A 19,768-nucleotide genomic window follows, 5' to 3' on the forward strand; every position below is an offset into this window, starting at 1 on the left:
TCCATACTGTACTCTTTGGAAGAAAGTCACTGTGCACAGCTCACACTTAAGTAGTACAGAGTTATGTTCTATCTCCTTGAAGGCATAGTTATCTACACAATTATTTGGTGGTGTTTTGCACAGGATGTTTGTCTGTTCTCCCCCATTTATTTATTCATTTATTTATTTATGTGGACTCATGGATGTTTATTTTGTAGTATAATCCATGACTATTTTGTTACTCAAATTGTACCATCTTTGGTTACTGGTAGCTCTTTGAGTTGACTCCTCTTGATATACCCTCATCATTGTGGGGTTCTTTGGGGCACATCCTTACTTTCTGGCACTAGGAGATTCTCTAGGCTTACCTTGTATATTTCCTGCCCTAGTCCTAGGATCACCCATTTTTCCAAGGAACGTGGTTCCTTTTTTTGGAGAATGATGTTAGCAACCAAAATCTGGGCGTTAATGGGTGCTTGCTACTGGGTTGTATGTTGTTGCTTCTAGGTCCTCTCAGTTGATGGAGCAGGGGTATACATGTGTATATACAAAGAGTTTCTCTTGCTAACCATTCTATATTAAGCTAAACATGAGTTGATTCAGATGTCTCCCAACTCTAATCCATTACCACATGGATCATTCTAGCCTTCTCCCCCTTGGTTACCTGTAACTTCCTGCTTCAAACACTGAGAAAACTGACTTCCCCTCATCTGTTTACTTAGTTGTTCAGTTACTGTTCTATGTCAATAGATTTAGTGGCTTCAGAATTAACACCCTATGGCAAACACCTTTATCACCTGGAGAACAGCACTTATGTGCAGTTTCTTTTGCCTTTAGTCTTAGAGACTCCACTCATTTCCACAGCTACTTAGGTCCACACCTTTCTCTTTCTTCCCCTTCAGTGAGGTCGTTTCATATATTTATAATACGATTAGATTCTTTTGTCATAATTGGTGTTCCATCCTAGGATCCTCTGACCTTTTTAAATGATCTTTTTAACTTCATGCATTAAGATTCACTCTGCTATGAAGTTCCATGGGTTTTGACAAATGCATAGTGTCACATATCCATTTGTCAGAGTTTTTACATTTGTTGTCCTGCCTAGAATACTCTTCCTGCATGTTTTTCCATGACTGGACCCTTATCTTTCATCAGTTTTCTGCTGAAATGTTAGCGCTTGTGGAGGCTTTCCTTGAACACTCAATCCAAAGGAATCTCCTAACCTAGAAAAGTGTTCATTTTATTTGCTCTATGTGTGTGGTTTGTTTTGTTCAGTCTGCCTCTGGTAGGATATAAACTTAATGAAAACAGGAACTGTATTTGAACTATATTTGTATACTGGATATCTACAATACTGGGGTGGTGAACATTTATTGATAGATGAACAAGTAGTCCTGTCCTAGGTGTGTCCCCATTGCTTGTTCCTAGTGCATGGCTTTAGTACTCATTAGTAGTGATGGAAAAGCAGGCTTATTCAGTTGGGCTTCCAGTTCACCCTGATTCACTACTTATGAAAGAGTTTTGCTTGCAAATTAGGTTAAGTGTTTCAGTATATCGAAGATGTGCATTTACTCTGATTTTTCTCTCCTATAACTTGTTTTTTAAAGTTAGTAAGTGACATACAGTATAATCTCTTGTTGTTTGTAGCACTGTACAGTACCATGAATTGCCCAGCCCAGTGTATATTAGAATTCATTAAGGAGCTTTAAAAAAAAAAAAAAAAAAAAAGATTCCCAGGCTTCACATCTGACCTACCTTCAGGAAAATTCTGCAAATTTATGTTTATAACACCCAGCTTAGCATCTAGTCAGAAGTTTTGGGGATTTTAAAGCCCCAGGGTATTAATATACAATGAGATCTGGTGAGACTGTCTGGAGGATTTCGGTTTATAGCTATAGTCATCAAAGTGTATACAAAAAGGTCTTTTTAATTAATTTATTTATTTTTAAAGATTTTATTTATTTATTTGACTGACAGAGATCACAAGTAGGCAGAGAGGCAGGCGGGGCAGGGGTGGGGGGAGCAGGCTCCCTGCTGAACAGAGAGCCTAATGTGAGACTGGATCCCAGGACCCTGAGATCTGAGATCATGACCTGAGCCCAAGGCAGAGGCTTAACCCACTGAGCCACCCAGGCATCCCGGTCTTTTTAATTTAGACTAACTTTTTCTGTAACTTTTTAGGTCCTTACTGTGTACTAAGTAACTACTTCTGTAACTTTTTAAGTTCTTACTGTGTGCTATAGATACATCCCAGACACTGCTCTCAAGGCATCTGTATATTCTGATAAGGCAATAGAGTGAGTATAAATAATCACAGTAGAAGGCAGAAAATAATACGTAGATAAGAGAGATAGAAAACAATTTAAAGCAGTGACTGGGGCACCTGGGTGGCTCAGTTGGTTAAGCGTCTGCCTTCGGCTCAGGTCATGATCCTAGAGTCCCAGGATAGAGTCCTACATCAGTCTCCAGACTCAGTGGGAAATCTGCTTCTCCCTCTGACCCCGCCCCCCCTCATGCTCTCTCACTCCCTCTCTTATTCTGCCTCTCAAATAAATAAATAAAATCTTCTTTAAATAAAGGCAGCTTTGGCCATTCACCCAGAGAAGAAGGTGAAAAGTGGAGTTTAATTTTTTTTTTTTTTTTTTATTTGACAGAGAGAGAGATCACAAGTAGGCAGAGAGGCAGGCAGAGAGAGAGGAAGGGAAGCAGGCTCCCTGCTGAGCAGATAGCCCGATGTGGGGCTTGATCCCGGGACTCCGGGATCATGACCTGAGCTGAAGGCAGAGGTTTTAACCCACTGAGCCACCCAGGCGCCCCTGGAGTTTAATTTTTAATGACAGTGTATACAGAGGAGGGGAGACCCTGGATATCCCAGTCTGCTGCAGAAGGCTGTGAGGAAATTGGAAGTTAAGGGGGAGCCTATTAAAAGTCAGTAGGCAGGGACACCTGGGTGGCTCAGTTGGTTGGTCGTCTGCCTTCAGCTCAGGTAATGATCTCAGGGTCCTGGGATCGATGAGTCGTGCATCAGGCTTCCTACTCAGCAGGCAGCCCACTTCTCCCTCTGCCCCTTCCCTTGCTCATTCTCTCTCTCTCTCTCTCTGAAATAAATATATATATATATATATATATATATATATATATATATATATATTTTTTTTTTTTTTTTTTTTTTTTTTTTTTAAAGAAGGCAGTAGCCAAATTGATGAAAGGCCTAGAATGGTCAGAAACTAAAGGCTAGACCATTAGAGCTGTCAAAGTCAGTGTTTCTTTGTTTGTTTTTAAAGAGGGCACGGAGGGGCAGAGGGAGAGAGAATATTAAGTACACTCCACACCCAGGGCGGAGTTTGATGGTGGGACTCAATCTTATGATCTGAGTTGGACTCTAAAGCAACTGAGCCACCCAGGCATCCCACAGCCGGTGGATCTAATTAATAGAGCTTTAGAGTAATTAACAGAACTTAACAATTTTAATTTTGAAACTTGTATAGTATTTTATTTTATTTTTTTGACAGAGATCACAAGTAGGCAGAGAGGCAGGCAGAGAGAGAGGAGGAAGCAGGCTCTTGGCTGAGCGGAGAGCCCGATGCAGGGCTTGATCCCAGGACCTGGAACCACAACCCGAGCCAAAGGCAGAGGCTTTAACCCACTTTAAGCCACCCAGGCGCCCCTGAAACTTGTATAGTATTAAACATAAACATTTTTTCTTATCAAAATATATATACTAGTGGGTTTTTTTTTTTAAACAGCTGCATAACTAAATAATTCAGACTTCAGGTTTTTTATTTATTTGGTTTTTATAAGATTTATTTATTTGACAGAGACAGCAAGCGAGGGAACACAAGCAGGGGGAGTGGAAGAGGGAGAAGCAGGTTTCCTACTGAGCAGGGAGTATAATGCGGGGCTCAGTCCCAGGACCCTGAGATCATGACCTGAGCCAAAGGCAGATGCTTAATGACTGAGCCACCCAGGTGTCCAAGGTTTTTTTTTGTTTTGTTTTGTTTTTAAGGTCTAGAAAGGACAACCAGTCCAAATTAAGCCCCTTATGGTGCGCATAAAAGAAGCTAAAATCTTTTAGAATTAAATCCTAAAGAGTTAAAATGTGTCTGGTCCATTTTTACAGGGTACAGCATCAAGGCAAGAACCTCAGGCTCCTTCAGGAGTCCATATTACCACATTATTGTGAGGTTGAGATCAGTGTCTTTGTCCTGCTGCTTGCTGGTTGTTAAGAGAAATTTCTTTAGAATAGAGACTCTGTATCTCTTGAGCATAGTAAGTAGTACAGAGAATAGATAATAACAATGGGCATTGGTTATGTGAAAGGATGGATGGATAGATGGATTTGGCTTTTGTATTAGACCTCAAAGGAGGTCTAGGATTTAGCCCGCTGGAAATTCTGGTCATTAGATGTACATACGAACTGTTAGATTTATTAAGTATTGGACGTCTAAAGGGAAATAGAAAATAACCTAGAAAGCTAGGTTGGGGCCGTGTTATACGAACACTTAAATGACAGGCTTAGCGTTTTGGAATTTACTATGCAATCAACTGAAAAGTTTTGAGCAGAGGAGTAATACACATACATGCATGTACATGTGCATACACGCAGAGTTAGGAGGAGAGAGAAAATGATGATTTGATGATTTGATTAAAGATGCTGGATATGGGGCGCCTGGGTGGCTCAGTGGGTTAAGGCCTCTGCCTTCGGCTCAGGTCATGATCCCAGGGTCCTGGGATCGAGCCCCGCATCGGGCTCTCTGCTCGACGGGGAGCCTGCTTCCCCCCCTTTCTCTGCCTGCCTCTCTGCCTACTTGTGATCTCTATCAAATAAATAAATAAAATCTTAAAAAAAAAAAGATGCTGGATGTGAGAATAGAAATGTGGTTATAGATGTAATATAGAAAATGGTTAGAACTTGATTGCTGATGAAGTGTGGAGTTAAGGCATAGAATACTCAAAAATGAGGCTGAGGTTCCCAAGGTCATCTTTGCCTGTATGTATGTATGGGTGTGTGTGTGTATATATATACACACACACACACACATATATATATATATATATATATATATATATATATATATGTTTTGTTTTGTTTTTAAAGTTTTATTTATCTGAGAGAGAAATTGAGAGAGAGAAGGAGCAGGGGAAGGGGCAGAGGGAGAAAGAAAAGCAGACTCCCCACTGAGCATGGATCCTGATGTGGGGCTCAATCTTAGGATCATGACCTTGAGCTGAAGGCAGATGCTTAACTGACCCAGGCACCCCACCTGTATATTTTGGAGGGTAATGTCATTAACACATGTAGTGGTTTTATTTTTTATTTTTATTTTTATTTGACCGCGATCACAAGTAGGCAGAGAGGCAGGCAGAGAGAGGGAAGCAGGCTCCCTGTTGAGCAGAGAGCCCGATGGGGGCTTCGATCCCAGGACCCTGGGATCATGACCTGAGCTGAAGGCAGAGGCTTTACCCCACTGAGCCACCCAGGCGCCCCTACCATGTAGTGGTTTTAAATGATGCATGTGAGATACTGATGCCACAGCTTGGTGGATGTGTTGAATAGGCTATTGGAAGTATGCTGCTGAACTTCAGAAGAGATGGCAGGCCCAGAGATTAAATTAGGAGACATCTGGGGCGCCTGGGTGGCTCAGTGGGTTAAAGCCTCTGCCTTGAGCTCAGGTCATGATCCCAGGGTCCTGGGATTGAGCCCCACATTGGACTCTCTGCTCAGCAGGGAACCTGCTTCCCCCTCTCTCTCTGCCTGCCTCTCTGCCTGCCTCTCTGCCTGCTTCTGATCTCTGTCAAATAAAATCTTTAAAAAAATAAATAAATAAATTAGGAGTCATCTAAGTAGAAAGTGTGGTTGAAGACTGAGGATCAAATGAGATTGCCAGTGGAACACCTGGGTGGCTTAGTTGGTTAAGTGTCTCACTTGTGGTTTGGGTTTAGGTCATGATTTCAGGGTCATGAGATTGAGCCCCATGTAGGCGGGCTCTGTGCTCAGCATGGGGTCTGCTTCAGATTCTCTCTCCCTTTTCCTCCCCTGTTACCCCTCTGTAAGTAAGTAAAATAAACAAACAAACATAAAGTAAAATAAGATAAAATAAAATAAAATCTTTAAATGAGATTGCCAGGGTCGGGTAGGTATAGAGAGATGAAAACCGGGGACACATCTTTAGGGAAATGCCATTTAGAGGGGTGGCAGAAGAGGAGCCAGAGAAGGAACAAAGTGAAATCTGAGAATAGTCCAAGGAGAGGGGAAAATACTTATCATAGGGAAACCTATGAATAACAGATTCAGTTTTACACAGTTCATATTATAAGCTAGGTTATATGCCAGTAGGTAAAATGATTTAAGTTATTGTAAGGCATTACATTTTGCAGGAAACCTATGTTATTTTTTTATTATGTATTACAAACAGAACTGTTGTTGAACATTAAAGAATATTTTGCTGGACCCAGTGGTTGAAGGAATCTTTAATTTTTTAAACTTCAGTTTGAGAGGAGAAACTGATTTTAATCAGTAGTCATTTAATTGAAAGCCCTGAAGTTTTAAAGGGTAAGAAACTTTCCTTTTTTTATTTTCCTATGGGAGTAACACCTGCTATAAATGACTAGATAAATTCTTTTTTTTTTTTTTAAGATTTTTATTTATTTATTTGACAGAGATCACAAGTAGGCAGAGAGGCAGGCAGAGGGCAGGGGTGGGGGGAAGCAGGCTCCCTGCTGAGCAGAGAGCCCCATGTGGTGCTCAATCCCAGGACCCTGGAATCATGACCTGAGCCAAAGGCAGAGGCTTTAACCCACTGAGCCACCCAGTGCCCCCTAGATAAATTCTGAATAGTGACATTTTTACCATACTTGAACATCTGTCTTCAATACTTTTCAGTGTAGTTTCCCAGCAGCATTCATTAAGTTAAAGGGTAAAAATATATACATATTTACTTTTGGTTTCTCCCTAAGTAACATTTTGGTTTTTCCTTCATTTCAGGATCTGACTGGCATAGAATCTATGGATCAATGTCGCCATACCTTGGAACAGCATAACTGGAACATAGAGGTATAGTAAGATTCATTCTGAGCTTATTTCTTTTCTCCTGGTTTGATAATGAACCAAAGACATGTATTTTTTCACAGCAGGAGTCCTTTTTCCTCATAGTTTTGTTTTGTTTTAATTTACAATTCTTTAGTCTTTAAAAATAAATGTGTGGGAAAGGAAAAATTATGATCAAAGTCTATTACAATTTTTTATAAAAGATGATGATGAGATCCCTCTGTATAGTGCCCCTCTCAATTTTTTTCAGTGGCTCTTCAGGAAAACTCGATTTTTATATATTTGGTTTGTAACCAAATACCTTAATGTGAACTTTCTTATTACATATTTTATAGTTTATTCTTTTGGATTTTCTAGGTAGCTGTGTCATCTGCAACTCAGTGATTTTTTTTTTTTCCATATATAGATCTTCTGTTTCTTCTACTTGATCATTGAATTTCTAGAACTTCATAAACAGTGTCACTTAATAATGGTAATAGTAAACATTGTCCTCACTATAATGCCTCTAATGTTTTATTATCGAGTGTGATGTTGTTTTGACCTAAATCACTAGAAATTAAGCTCCATGAGAGCAGATATTTTTTGGTTTTGCTAACTGCTGTCTTCTAGCATCTAAAACATTCTAGAGGGGCACCTGGTGGTACAGTCATTAAGTGTCTGCCTTTGGCTTAGGTTATGATCCAAGGATCCTGGGATCGAGCCCCACATCAGGCTCCCTGCTCGGCTGGAAACCTCCTTCTCCCTCTCCCACTCCCCCTGCTTGTGTTCCTGCTCTCACTGTCTCTCTCTCTCTGTCAAATAAATAAAATCTTAAAAAAAAATTATAGCATGTCATAGGCTGTCAATAAATATCTGCCTACTATCTTCCAATCTTAGTCTATTCAGAAGACCTCTGTTGAGATTACTACGTTTTAATTATAGTATGTTATTTGAATAGGGTGCTAGATTTCTGAAAATATATTCCTAAATGATATTTAGTTATTCAGCACATTTTTGAGCAATGAAGTTCTAGGCTCTGTTACTATACCAGAGAACAAAACTAAAATCCTCTCTCAGGGAGCTTAATTCTAGATAATTTTAATTCGTAATAAATGCTGTGAATGAGTATAGGAAATGTCACAGGAACTCTGAGTTTTTTGAAATAGGGTGGTGAAGTAAGGCCTTTCTGAGGAGGCTGTATTTGAGCTGACACCTGAATGATGAAAAGGGATGGTGAATGTGAACATTTGGGGCAGAGAATGCATTTTAGGCTGAAGAAATGATGTTGCTCTGTACGATAATTTTGTGCTATTTCCTTGTTAAAATTTTTATTTCAAGTATGTGCTGACAGTAAGATGACTGTCTTGATAAGATGAATCAAGAAGGGTACATAGCATAGATTTGAAAGAAAGCACTTCAAGATTTGTTTCTGTCAGTTCCCTATTAACTTTTTCATGTTTTCCCCATCCATAATTTCTTTGCTACATCTTTCTTTTTTTTTTTTAGTTTATTTAAATTCAGTTAATTAACGTATAAGGTATTATTGATTTCAGAGCTAGAGATCAGTGATTTATCAGCCTTATGTAATACCAGGGCTCATGACGTCATGCGCCCTCCTTACTGTCCATCCTACAGTTACGCCATCCTCCTGCCTTCCTCCCGTCCAGCAATCCTCAGTTTGTTTCCTATGATTGAGTCTCTTATGGTTTGTCTCCCTCTCTGATTTCGTCTTTTTATTTTTTCCTCTCCCCCTGTAATCCTCTGTTTTGTTTCGTAAATTCCACATATGAGTGAAATCATAGTTCTCTGATTGACTTATTTTGCTTAGCATAATACCCTCTACTTCCATCCTCATTATTACAAAAGGCAAGATTTGGTATTTTTTGATGGCTAAATAGTATTCCATTTTATATATATATATATATATATATATATATATATATATGAAATATATATATTATATATACACTTACACACACACATACTACTTCCTTATCTATTCATCTGTCGATGGATATCTGGCCTCTTTTCATAGTTCAGCTATTGTGGACATTGTTGCTATAAACATTGGGGTGCAGGTACCCCTTCAGATTACTACATTTGTGTCTTTGGGGTAAATACCCAGTAGTGCAGTTATAGGATCATAGGGCAGCTCTATTTTCAACTTTCAACTCCATACTATTTTCCAGAGTAGCTGCACCAGCTTGCATTCCCACAACAGTATAAGAGGATTCCCCTTTCTCTGCATGTCCTCTCGCCAACATCTGTCATTTCCTGATTTGTTAATTTTAGCCATTCTGACTGGTGTGAGGTTGCTACATCTTTCTTCATAAGCTTACTTAGGAGATGCTTTTTTCTTAGAGATTTTCAAATTTTTTTTTTAGCATAGGCTATACAAAGTAGTATATCTTCTTTTTTCTCTCTTTGTTCTGTTTACCCCTTTCCTCATTGTTGGTTCTTTTTTTTTTTTTTTTCTTTTTGTCAGAGAGCGAGAGAGACAGAGAGCGTGTGCGTGCACGCACAAGCAGAGAGAGTGGCAGACAGAGGGAGAGGGAGAAGGAGGAGCAGACTCCCCTCTGAGCAAGGAGCGTGATGCAGGACTTGACCCTGGGATCATGACCTGAGCTGAAGGCAGACTGTTAACCGACTGAGCCACCCAGGCGCCCCCTCATTGTTTTTTAAGATTTTATTTATTTATATTTATTTATTTGAGAGAGAGAGTTCGTGAGCACAAATGGGTGGGCAAAAGGAGAGGGTGAAGCAAACTCCCCACTGAGCAGGGAGCCCAGTGCTCGGCTTGATCCCAGGACACCGATATCATGATCTGAGCAGAAGGCAGAGACCTGAGCCACCCAGGCAGCCCTCATTGTTTTTATTGTTTTCCTTTTTAAAAAATGAGACTTGGTGGAGATTGGTTTATTTTATTATTTGTTTGGTTTATAAAAAGCTCTTGTATTTATCAGTTCTTTCTGGTTTTGTTTTGTTTTGTTTTTTTATTTAAGAAAAATCTGGAGTGCCTATGTGGCTCAGTCAGTTACGTGTCTGCCTTCTGCTCAGATCCTGATTCCAGGGTCCTGGGATCGAGCCCCAGATCTGGCTCCCTGCTCGGTGGGGAGCCTGCTTCTCCCTCTCTCTCTGCCACTCTCCCTAGCTGTTCGCGCTCTCTTTCTCAAATAATAAAATCTTTTTTAAAAAAGAAAAAAAAATCTACACGCTTTTGTATATTTATATTCTTTTACTTAGCATCTTGATTTTTATAGCTTGGTTTATTTATGTTCTTACTTGCATTTAAGGCTATGAATTTTCTTCTGAAAATATCCTTTTAAAGTTTAGATTTTCGGGGCGCCTGGGTGGCTCAGTGGGTTAAAGCCGCTGCCTTCGGCTCAGGTCATGATCCCAGGGTCCTGGGATCGAGCCCCATATCGGGCTCTCTGCTCAGCGGGGAGCCTGCTTCCCTTCCTCTCTCTCTCTGCCTACTTGTGATCTCTGTCTGTCAAATAAATAAAATCTTTAAAAAAAAAAAATAAAGTTTAGATTTTCTTCTTCGACCCAGAAGTTATTTAGGAACATATTTGGAATTTTTAGTAGCTTGTTTTTTTGTTTTTTGTTTATCCTTTTCATATTAATCTTTCATTTTATTTCATATAGGCATGTATTGAGGTCCTTGTGGCTTAATAATATTCCATTAACATTATGAGATGTATTTTTTTTTAAGTTTTTAAAAAAATTTTTTTAAGATTTTATTTATTTGGGAAAGAGAAAGCCAGAGACAGAGGAAGAGCAGAGGGAGAGGGGAAAAGGGAGGGGCAGAGGGAGAGGGAGAAGCAGACTCCCTGCTGACCAGGGAGCCCAACATGGGAACATGGGACTTGATCCCAGGACCCTGAGATCATGACCTGAGCCAAAGGCAGACATTTAACCAACTGAGCCACCCAGGTGCCCCAAGATATATTTTTTAATTAATACTTTAAATTTAGAGAAAAATGTAGAGATAAGGTGAAAAGCCATGTACCTACCATCCAGCTCCTGATAGCCAGGCATTTTGCAATCCTTGTTTTAACCTTCCATTAAACAAATATGGATAAAACGATCAACAAAACTAAAAGGAATAGGAGAAGATATTTGCAAACGATGTATCTGGTAAATGGTCAGTACCCAAAATCTATAAAGAATTTGTCAAACTTAGCACTCAGAAACCAAATAATCCACTTAAGAAATGGGCAGAAGACTTCCAGATGGCTAACAGACACATGAAAAGATGCTCAACATCATTCATCATAGGGGAAATACAAGTCAAAACCCCGATGAGATACCACCTCACACCTGTCAGAATGGCTAAAATGAACAACACAGAAAGAAGAGGTGTTGGTGAGCTTGCAGAGAAAGGGGAACCCTGTTGCACTGTTGGATGGGAATGCAAATGGTGCAGCCACTGTGGAAAATCATGGAGAGTCCTCATAAAGTTAAAAGTAGAACTACCCTGCAATTTAGCAATTACACTATTAGGTATTTACCCAAAGGATACAAAAATACAGATTCCATGGAGTACATGCACCCCAGTGTTTATAGCAGCATTGTATATATATGGCAGAATTATCAACAGTAGCCCAAATGGCCATCAACTGATGAATGGATAAAGAAGATGTCTGTGTGTGCGCGCACACACACACACACAGAGTGGAATATTGCTCAGCCAACCAAAAGAATGAAATCTTGCATTAGCAATGATGTGGATGAAACTAGAATATATTACGTTAAGCAAAGTAAGTCAGAGAATGATAGATACCATATGATTTCACCCACATGTGGAATTTAAGGAAAAAACCATATGAACATGTGGAAGGGGGAAAATTAGAGAGAGGGAAACAAACCATAAGAGACTCTTAATGACTGAGAACAAACTGAGGGTTGCTGGAGGGAGGTGGGTGGGGGATGATCTAGATGGGTGAAGGGCATTAAGGAGGGCATTTGTGGTGAGCACATAAGTGCTGAATCACTGAATTCTATTCCTGAAACTAATATTGCACTGTATTTTAACTAACTGGAATTAAAATAAAAAATTGAAAAGAAAAAAATATGTATATAAAAATACAAATAAAAAATTAGCAAAATAAACACATATGGGTAAAATCATACCCCATGTAAGTTGCTTGCATGTCATTCCTCTCCAACACCCGCACCTCCTTTCTTTTCCTTCTTTTTTAAGAAGTAATCGCTGTTGACAACTAGGTGGTTATCAAGGAATGTGTTTTTTGTTGGATAAAGATTTGGTGTCTGTATTCAATCAAGCTTATTTAACTGTATAATTAAAATCTATTTCCTGGGGCGCCTGAGTGGTGCAGTCGGTTTAGCATCCAGCTCTTAGTTTTGGCTCAGGTCGTGATCTTGGGGTTGTGGGATCGAGCTCCACGTTGGATTTATTTCTCACTGGTGATGTCTTTTTTTCTAATTACAAAAACAGTACATGTCTACCCCAAATTTAAGACACAGAGTTGATAAAGTTTAAAGTGAAAGTTCTTGGGGTGCCTGAGTGGCTCAGTCGGTAGAGCATCAGGCTGTGATTTCAGCTCAGGTCATTATCTTGGGGTGTGGGATCGAGCCCCACCCTGGGCCTGGAGCCTGCTTGAGACTCTACCTCTGCCTGCTGCTCCCAGTCATGTGTTCACGCTCTCTAAAAAAGATTTTTTTTAAAAAAAGTAGGCAGTGTCCAATGACATCTAATTTAACTATTGCAATTTAAGACTATGGGCTAAGGGGCCCTGGGTGGCTCATTTGGTTAAGCATCTGCTTTCAGCTCAGGTTATGATCTCAGGGTCTGGGATTGAGCCCCATGCCAGGCTCCCTGCTCATCAGGGAGTCTGCTTTTCCCTCTCCCTCTGTTCCTCCCCTCTGGTGCTTTCTCTCTCTCAAATTAATAAAATCTTAAAAATAAATAAATAAAAGTTCTTGGTAATCACACTTAAGATAACCATGTTTGATGTTTTAGTATATGTTCTTCCAGACCTTCATATATATGTAATTCTGCTTAGTGTACTGATAATATATGTATATACTTTTCCAGTGTTAATAACAAATATGTCAAAGAAATTCTAATCTTTAGTACATGCTGTGGAAAGGCAGGCCATGGTGCAGATAAACTATATTAATAAATTTTATGTTTTAGGGCTCCTGGGTGGCTCAGTGGGTTAAGCCTCTGCCTTCAGCTCAGGTCATGGTCTCAGGGTCCAGGGTCGAGGCCCGCATCTGGCTCTCTGCTCAGTGGGGAGGCTGCTTCCTCCTCTCTGTCTGCCTGCCTCTCTCCTACTTGTGATCTCTCTCTGTGTGTCCAATAAATAAATAAAATCTTTAAAAAAAATACTATGTTTTATTCTTAGGGAGACACTTTCTAATTTTACACTGTTTGAATTTTTGACACAGAAAGACAAGTGCCTGTTAGAGCTTTCTTGTAATATCTCTTAGTATCAGATGATACTTTTTGCTTTAAATTCTACCTTGATATATTAATATTGTTGCGCCTGCTTTTCTTTATTGACTTTCAGTTACCTGGTATAATGTTGACCATCCTTTAATAGGAAATGACTTATTATAATATTAAAAGCTTGTTGCAAAATACCTGTGCACATGTGCATACCCACACAGATAAAGAATACCGAAAAGCATAAAGAAGAAAATCCTCTCCCTTAATTCCACTACTAGTATTAAGTTTTAGTGTATATCCTTTTGGACTTTTTATATTTATTTATATGACTAGATTGAAGTATAATTTTCTTGCTACACTAGTGGGATTATGCCATCTTTACAGTTTTTTTCACCTTAGTCTATTTTAGTAACTCATAAAAATAACACATGAAATACATTAAAATAATCCTGGCTTTAAAAAGTTTAAAGCCTAAGATGAAATATGAAAAAAAGTCCCATTCATATTTCCATTGAAATATGAAAAAAATGGGATTTTTTTCATATTTTTTATTACATTTTTATTACATTATTACAATCTCTTAATCCTAAACCCCTAATATAATAATATTAACATTTTTTAATTTGTTTCCAGATATTTTTATGCCTGTCTAAAAATATATGTATATATTTCCCCCAAATAATCCAGAGGTTCTTGAACTTTTTCATGCCACTGTTTACACTTAAGAATTTGAGAACCTCCATAGAGCTTGTTTATACTGGCTTTTATCAATTGATATTTATTACCATATTACAAATTAAAACCGAAAAAAATTTTAGCTCATCTTAAAAATAAACTCATTACATATTAACATAAATTTTTGCAAATCCCTTTAATGTCTGGCTTAATAGAGAAAAAAATCTGTATTTTCATATCTGCGTTACCTTTAATCTGTTGTGATACGTCACTTTAGTTGAAGTATGTGAAGAAAGTCCAGTTTCACCCAATTATAGTTGAAAATGAGAAAAGTACTTCAATAACCTTTCCATATAACCATGGTTGTTCTCTGATACAGGGCAGTTTCTTAAGGTTAGCTGTGATACGGAATTTGAAACCATATGAAGGAACTTTTCACTCTCTTTTACATTGAAATCTATTGATCTTTCTCGGACTTGTTGTTTTTGTTTAGTTCTTATGAATGATTTTTTTTTTAAGGTTTATTTATTTATTTTAGAGCGAGAGTGCATATGTGAGCTATGGTAAGGAGCAGAGGGGGAGGAACAAGAAGACTCCACACTGAGCCTCGACCTCTCTTGGAGCTTGATCCCACAACCCTGAGATCATGAACCCAATTGAAATCAACATTTGGATGCTCAACTGACTGAGCCACCCAGGTGCCCCATGAATGTCCTTTTTAAAGTAGTAGTTTGACACACAGTTTTCTGAGGGGCATCACTTTTCTTCAGTTCTTTTTTTTTTTTTTTTTTTTTTTGAGGTCTAGCCTTAATTTGTATTTGTTTTACTTTAAGAATATTTTTTTATTGAGGTGTAATTAATATATAACATTATATTCATTTCAGGTATACAACATAATGACTCGGTATTGTATATATTACAAAATGATTACTACAATAAGTCTGGTTCGTGTCTGTCAGCATACATAGTTACAGATTCTTTTTTCTTGTTACGAAACTTTTTTTTTTTTTTAAAGATTTTATTTATTTATTCGACAGAGAGAGAGATCACAAGTAGACGGAGAGGCAGGCAGAGAGAGAGAGAGAGAGGGAAGCAGGCTTCTTGCTGAGCAGAGAGCCTGTTGTGGGACTCGATCCCAGGACCCTGAGATCATGACCTGAGCCGAAGGCAGCGGCCTAACCCACTGAGCCACCCAGGCGCCCCTTGTTACGAAACTTTTAAGATCTGCTTTTCTTCAGTTCATTACCTCCCATCATCCTTGAAGCCCACTGGCCCAAGCCCCTTTTGCTTCGTGCCTTGATCTTGCCTATGGAGAGGATATTTGGAGTAGGTGGCTTCAGGATGCTGGATCCAATCATCTTCTTAAGTTATACCTCTAGTCCTTCTTTCCTGTGTTGAACTTCCCCCATACCTGTTTCCCAAGAATGAACTGTTCCTTAAAAGCTTTCATGAGTCAGAAGTGGAATTGGCAGCAGCACCGGCTATCAGATAAGCTATCTGGCGTCTGCTACCTGCTTTCTCTCCCCATTACTTCTCTGGTTATTGTCGTCTGTAAAAAGCCAAACCATGAACTCCAGTTTAAAGAAGAAACCCAAGCACATCTAACAAGGTAGTGCCAGTGGTTGGCAGGAGGCTTTCAGTTCCCTGCCATGTGAAATGCTCTGTAGCACTGCTTGAGTATTCTCCCAGCATGGCAGTTGACTTCATGTCTAACTTGACTCTGTGTTAAGACTGCTCTGGTCTCTCCTTCACCATCCTGAGCTTCGTGCTTCCCTTGTCATGAAGGACCCACTGAAAAGTGATTGACGTTGCACTTTGTAAAGATTGACATTGCACTTCATAAGAATCTTTGACCATTGCATGATTTCATAACTTCAAACATTGGTTATTTGGAGAAAATAGTGTTCACTGAATTAGTACAGATCTTCCGAATGTTGTTGCATTTTACTATATAATTTCATGTGTTAATAGCACCACCATACTCATCAGAAAAGCTTTTAAAAGGCATTAGGAAATCACCAAGTTTACAATGGCAAATACAAGTTTTCTAAAATTCTAATTTTTGCCTAGAAGCTCTAATTTATCATTGACAGTAATTGCTTTCAGTTGTGGGTTTTAAATGACGGCTTTATTATTGATACGTAATTCACATACCAAACGGTTCACCCATTTAAAATGTGAAATTCAGCAGATTTTAGTATATTCACAAAGTTGTGCAGCCATTACCACCATCAGTTTTTTTTTTTTTAAGATTTTATTTATTTATTTGACAGACAGAGATCACAAGTAGGCAGAGCAGCAGGCAGAGAGAGAGAGGGAAGCAGGCTTCTTGCTGAGCAGAGAGCCCGATGCGGGACTCGATCCCAGGACCCTGAGACCATGACCTGAGCCGAAGGCAGCGGCTCAACCCACCGAGCCAGCCACCCAGGCGCCCACCACCATCAGTTTTAAAACATGTTCCCAAAAATGTTTTAGAGTATTGAGATCCTTACCCCCCCACACCAAAAACCCCATACCCTTTAGCTATTACCCACCTACTTCTGTCCCTCCCTGTTCCTAAGCAACTACTAACCTACTTTCTGTTTATAGATTTTCCTTTTCTGGACTGCCATATGAGTGGAATTATAGTATATGGTCTTTTGTGACTGGCTTCTTTCACTCAATATTTTCAAGGTCCATCCGTGTTAGCATGTATCAGCACTGCATTCCTTTTTTTGTGTTGTGGTAAAATAAACATAACATAAAAGCTTACCATTTTAACCGTTTTTAAGTTTACAATTTTGTTGCATTAAGTACAATTACATTGTTGTGATAGTGGTAATACTGTCCATCTTCAGAACTTTTTCATAGTTCCACACTTGAAACTCTGTACCTATTAAATTTGAACAATTATTTCCCATTAACCTCTTCCCCTGCCTCTGGTAACCATAATTGCATTTTCTGTCTCTCTAGAATTTAGCTATTCTAAGTGCCTCATATAAGTGGCATCACACAGTATTTGTCTATTTGTGTCTGGCTTACTTCACTTAGCATGTTGTTTTCAAGATTTATGTATGTCATAATATGTATCAATACTTCATTCCTTTTTATTGTCAAATCCCATTCCCTTGTATGAATATGCCACAGTTGATAAATGCTTGGGTGTTTCCACTTTTTCCATTATCAGTAATGTTGCAGTAAACGGTAGTATGCAAGTTTTTGTGGAGATGATTTCATTTCTCTTGGGTGTATATCTAGGAGTGGAGTTGCTGAGTCCTGTGGCAACTCTGTGTTTAATCTTTTGAAGAACTGCTAGACTGTTTCCAAAGAGGCTACACTATTTTACATTCCCAGCAGTAGTGTATGAAGGTTCCGATTTCTTCACATCCTTACCAACAATTTGTTAATATCTTTTATAGTCTTCTTGTGGATGTGAAATATTTTCTTGTGATTTTGATTTGCATTTTTCTGATGGCTAACTATATAGAGCATATTTTTATGTGCTTGTTGGTTATTTATATATCAGTGAAGAAATGTCTATTTAAGTCTTTTGTCCACTTTTAAATTGGGTTATTATGTTTTTGATGATGAGTTCTAAGGGTTTTTAATGTTTTCTTGATACCACACTCTTAAAGATACATGTACATCTTTTCTTTGATTCTGTGGTTGTCTTTGATTCTGTTGGTAGTGTCCCTTTGATGCACAGAAGTTTTCAGTTTTGATGAAAGTCCAGTTTATCTAATTTTTTTCTTTTTGTTGTTTGTGCTTTCAGTGTCATATCTAAGGGACAGTTGCCTAATACAAGGTCATGAAGATTTTAATTTTTCTTTTACGAGTTGTATAATTTCAGCTCTTTAGGTCTTTGATGTATTTTGAGTTAATTTTTGCATATAATGTGATTTAGGAGTTCAAGTTCATTCTTTTGCATGTCAGTAAGTTGTTCCAGCATCATTTGTTGAAGACTGCTCTTTCCACATCAAGTTGTGCCCTAATACTCAAAAATATGAAAATTTAGAGAACTACCTGATGTTAGCCAACTCACAAAGTTTAAAGCCAACTATCATGGTTAGAGAGCACACACAAGTTCGTAAAAGACCACCTTCACTTCTTTTTTTTTTTTTTAAGATTTTATTTATTTATTTGACAGACAGAGATCACAAGTAGGCAGAGAGGCAGGCAGAGAGAGAGAGAGGAAGGGAAGCAGGCTCCCTGCTGAGCAGAGAGCCCGATGCAGGGCTCGATCCCAGGACCCTGGGACCATGACCCGAGCCGAAGGCAGAGGCTTTAACCCACTGAGCCACCCAGGCGCCCCACCACCTTGACTTCTGACAGTAACTGCAGGTTTGGGAATTTCCCAAAACCACCCTCCAGTTTGATAATTCACTAGAAGAGTTCTCTAAAAGCTATTACACTTGGGTGACAATTTATTACACGGAAAGAACATAGACTAAAATCAGCTAAAGGAAGAGACATATAGGGCAGAATCTTGACTTCTAAACACAAAGCTTCCATATTCCTCTTTAATGGAATCAAAGATTTATGACATGATGCATGAAGTATTGCCAACCAGGGAAGCTCATCTCAGCTTCTGTGTCCAGAGTTTTCACTGGGGCTTCATTACACGGTCATGATTGAATTGACTGGTTGCCTACTATTGAGCTCAGTCTCCAGATCAACTGATACTCATTACACAAAGTCCCCACCCTAAAACATATGGTTGGTCTTCCCGGGATGGCCATTTTTGCCCTGAGATCTGGTAACAAAGATACTCCTATCAGTTAGAGATTATCTCCCAGAATCCAAAACCAAAAACCCAGATCTCTCTTTGGGTAGGGCCAGATTTTTTACGACAGTGACAAATATTCATTTTCTGGGGCAGAGTTAAGAAGAGAGTAAAGTTTTGGGGGACACCCAAAAACTGGCTCAGTTGGTTAAACGTCCAACTCTTGGTTTTGGCTCAGGTCATGATCTTGGGGTCGTGAGATTGAGTCCTGTATGGGGCTCCACACTCAGTGGGGAGTCTGCTTAAGATTCTCTCCCTCTGCCCCTCCCCCCACTCACACGCACTTGCTGTCTCTCTAATAAATAAATAATCTTTATTTTAAAAAGGAGAGAATAAGGTTTTTTACTGAATATTCTATCAAGAATTATATTAGGATCTTGAGGCACCTGGGTGGCTCAGTTGGTTAAGCACCTACCTTCGGCTCAGGTCATGGTCCCAGGGTCCTGGGATCGAGTCCTGCATCAGACTGCTTGCTCAGCGGTGAGTCTGCTTCTCCCTCTCCCTCTGCCTGCCACTCCCCCTGCTTGGCTGTCTCACTCACTCTCTTTATCTCAAATAAATAAAATCTTTAAAAAAGTAAAATCTTTAAAAAATTATATTAGGATCTTTACATATAGACATTCCATTAAATTTTCAAATTAACCCTGAAAATACTGTTCTTTCGTTTTACACGTGAGGAAACTGAGGCTCATAAGCCAAGCGACTTCTGAGTGATAGAGCTAAGATTCAGACCTAAGTTTCTCTGTTCCAAAGCCAAGCCCTCCATCAAACACTGCTCATCATGACTGCTCCATTGCATGGCTATGGGGCACTTTCTACATTGTATTCTCTGTGGATGGCTTTCCTTCCTACAGTGAAGCACCTTGGATCCCAGCCACCCTTAATAACACATACCATTTGGATAAAA

General features: G+C 39.1%; 1 protein-coding gene across 3 annotated transcripts in view; it reads left to right on the forward strand.

Annotated features, from left to right (window-relative positions):
- Positions 1-19,768, forward strand: part of FAF2 (Fas associated factor family member 2) — a 63,774-nt gene that overhangs the window by 27,967 nt on the left and 16,039 nt on the right. For all 3 annotated transcript variants that reach the window (XM_047731521.1, XM_047731522.1, XM_047731523.1), the window contains one exon: positions 6,965-7,033. In XM_047731521.1, the coding sequence (XP_047587477.1) occupies positions 6,965-7,033 (69 nt within the window). The remainder of the gene's footprint in view (positions 1-6,964; positions 7,034-19,768) is intronic.

This window comes from Lutra lutra, chromosome 5, assembly GCF_902655055.1.
Source record: "Lutra lutra chromosome 5, mLutLut1.2, whole genome shotgun sequence".
Classification (NCBI taxonomy): domain Eukaryota; kingdom Metazoa; phylum Chordata; class Mammalia; order Carnivora; family Mustelidae; genus Lutra; species Lutra lutra.